This window comes from Papaver somniferum, chromosome 10 (genome assembly GCF_003573695.1).
Source record: "Papaver somniferum cultivar HN1 chromosome 10, ASM357369v1, whole genome shotgun sequence".
In the NCBI taxonomy this organism is placed as follows: Eukaryota; Viridiplantae; Streptophyta; class Magnoliopsida; order Ranunculales; family Papaveraceae; genus Papaver; species Papaver somniferum.
In genome coordinates this window covers 158737366-158739386 of record NC_039367.1, presented here as the reverse complement: position 1 = coordinate 158739386, position 2021 = coordinate 158737366, and the positions used below count along the sequence as shown (strand labels likewise).

At 37.5% G+C, this 2021-nt stretch overlaps 1 protein-coding gene across 1 annotated transcript in view; it reads left to right on the top strand.

Moving 5' to 3' along the window:
* LOC113316697 (ubiquitin carboxyl-terminal hydrolase 2-like) overlaps positions 1-2021 on the top strand; it is an 11029-nt gene continuing 9008 nt past the window's right edge. The window contains exons 1-3 of the mRNA XM_026564844.1: positions 1-41; positions 660-1440; positions 1847-2003. Coding sequence (XP_026420629.1) covers positions 1100-1440; positions 1847-2003 — 498 coding nt within the window. The 5' untranslated portion in view covers positions 1-41; positions 660-1099. The remainder of the gene's footprint in view (positions 42-659; positions 1441-1846; positions 2004-2021) is intronic.

The window sequence follows — 2021 nt, the reverse complement described above, 5'->3', positions numbered from 1 at the left end:
ATGCAGAGTCAATCAGAGAATGTCAATGTCAACAACCCAAGGTAATTCCTTAATTCACAGATCTTATTGTTATTCAATAATCTCTGCATTCCTCTTGTTATGAGTGTAGGAGGATTAATCTTAATATGATGAAATTAATAATCTTAATATTCTCTTTCAATAATCTTGTTTCAATTTCATAATATTATGTATAACATTTTTGTAAACCTAAATCCCCACATTCCTCATCTCTCCCTCAAACTTGGTAAGAAATCAAATTAGTTTTATCAATCAGAGTACTCCTCTAACTGGTAGTACAGATCAAAGGTTCAAACTTTGTGTTGATTCACAAAAGTTAGTTAATGAATTTGCATAAACTAGTTTTTCTTTTGGTAGTTTCTACTGGATAAAAAACTCAACTTGTATTCCAAAGTATCTATTCTGAACTTCTGTACCTTGGATTCGTCCCAGGCTTTTGAATTTGTCCTAATCTCAACAATCCCAACAGATTGACCCTCTTTATATTTTTGGCTAAATTTTCTGCCTCTTTGAATTATCTAATCTACTTTCCTAATTTATCTCTTGTTTTTCCATATGTTTGAGGTTTATTTGCTCACTTTGTTGTTTTCCTAAACTCAGTTTGTAATCATAATTGATCTTTGTCCATTTCATGTCCTCAGAGTTACGAACACAAAAAGCCTGAATCTGTGCGAAAAAGTGGCGCCTACATCATCCGTGGCTTCGACAATTTTAACAGGAACTGCTTCTTCAGTGCCGTTATCCAGGTCTTACTGTGCATTCCCCACCTGCGTGTTCATTGCATGAAACTGAATGACTATGATAAACCACTCACTAAAGCAATAAAGGAACTGTTCATCGAAACAAGTCTGCCCCGGTCTCAGATTGTGACGAACGTTTTCTAAATTTGTACTACTGCTTTTGTGCCAAATCCCCCCAATTCGGCGATGGTCAGGATCAAGACAGCCAAGAGTTTCTTGTTTGCTTACTTCAGAGACTGCGAGAGGAAGAAGAAGATCTGGCTCAGACCTTTCCGAATTCACCTCCTCTCTTGGTGCATTCGATCTTTGGAGGCCAGGTCTTGAATACCACATCTTGCCCTATGTATAACTGTAGGTACACTAATGAACATGACGAGCTTTTTCTACAGATATTACTACCAATCCCTGTTACTGGTGACTTGAGTCGTGCTTCCATGGTTGGCAATAAGGATGCCGCAGTGTCCTTAATTACTTGCTTAGACCAGTATATAGAGTTGGAATTTCTCCCTGGTAGGCGCTGTGATCGTTGTTCTTGCATGGGTGGGAATAAAAGTATTCGAGTTATTCGTGCTCCTTTGATTTTGACAATTAGCTTAAAGAGGTTTAACGCGGAGAATAAGAAGATAAATGACCATATTATCTTTGAGGAGACCTTTGATCTACGAGCATACATGGACGACAGGTATTTTTTCTTCTTCATGTCTGTTTTTTTTCCTTGTTCTTCTTGTTCTAAGCCTTTAGTCCCATAAAACATAGACAAATACGAAAATGATAATTGCACTTTAATCTACAGTTGTCCCCAAAACCGGCATTCTGGCTCGACCTCTAACACAAAATAGGCAAATACCAAACCTAGATTATACATCAAGGTCAAATACTTAAGATCTCCACCATTATGGAAGGACCTTAGCACCTTCCATGATTATTCAATTGGTAGGGACTCAAATGTTAGATAAGGAATTGGTGGTTATATATGATTGATATCTGTCGAAATGTTTCCAGTTTAGTACTACTTATTTGAGAATGCTTGTGTTTGTGAGGTGGGTTGTATTTGTTTAATTTATATTATGTACAATCTTTGTTTTTAGGTATGTCGGGGGTGATATGCTTGAATATCACCTCATCGGTGTTGTGGTGCACGAGGGATCAGTGGATACAGGCCACTGTTTTGCGTATGTGAGAGGCGATAAAAGTGGAGGTAGTGAAGAAGATAACAAAGATTTCACCTATTGTTTAGATGAACTGGTTGTTCGTGAAGTTTCT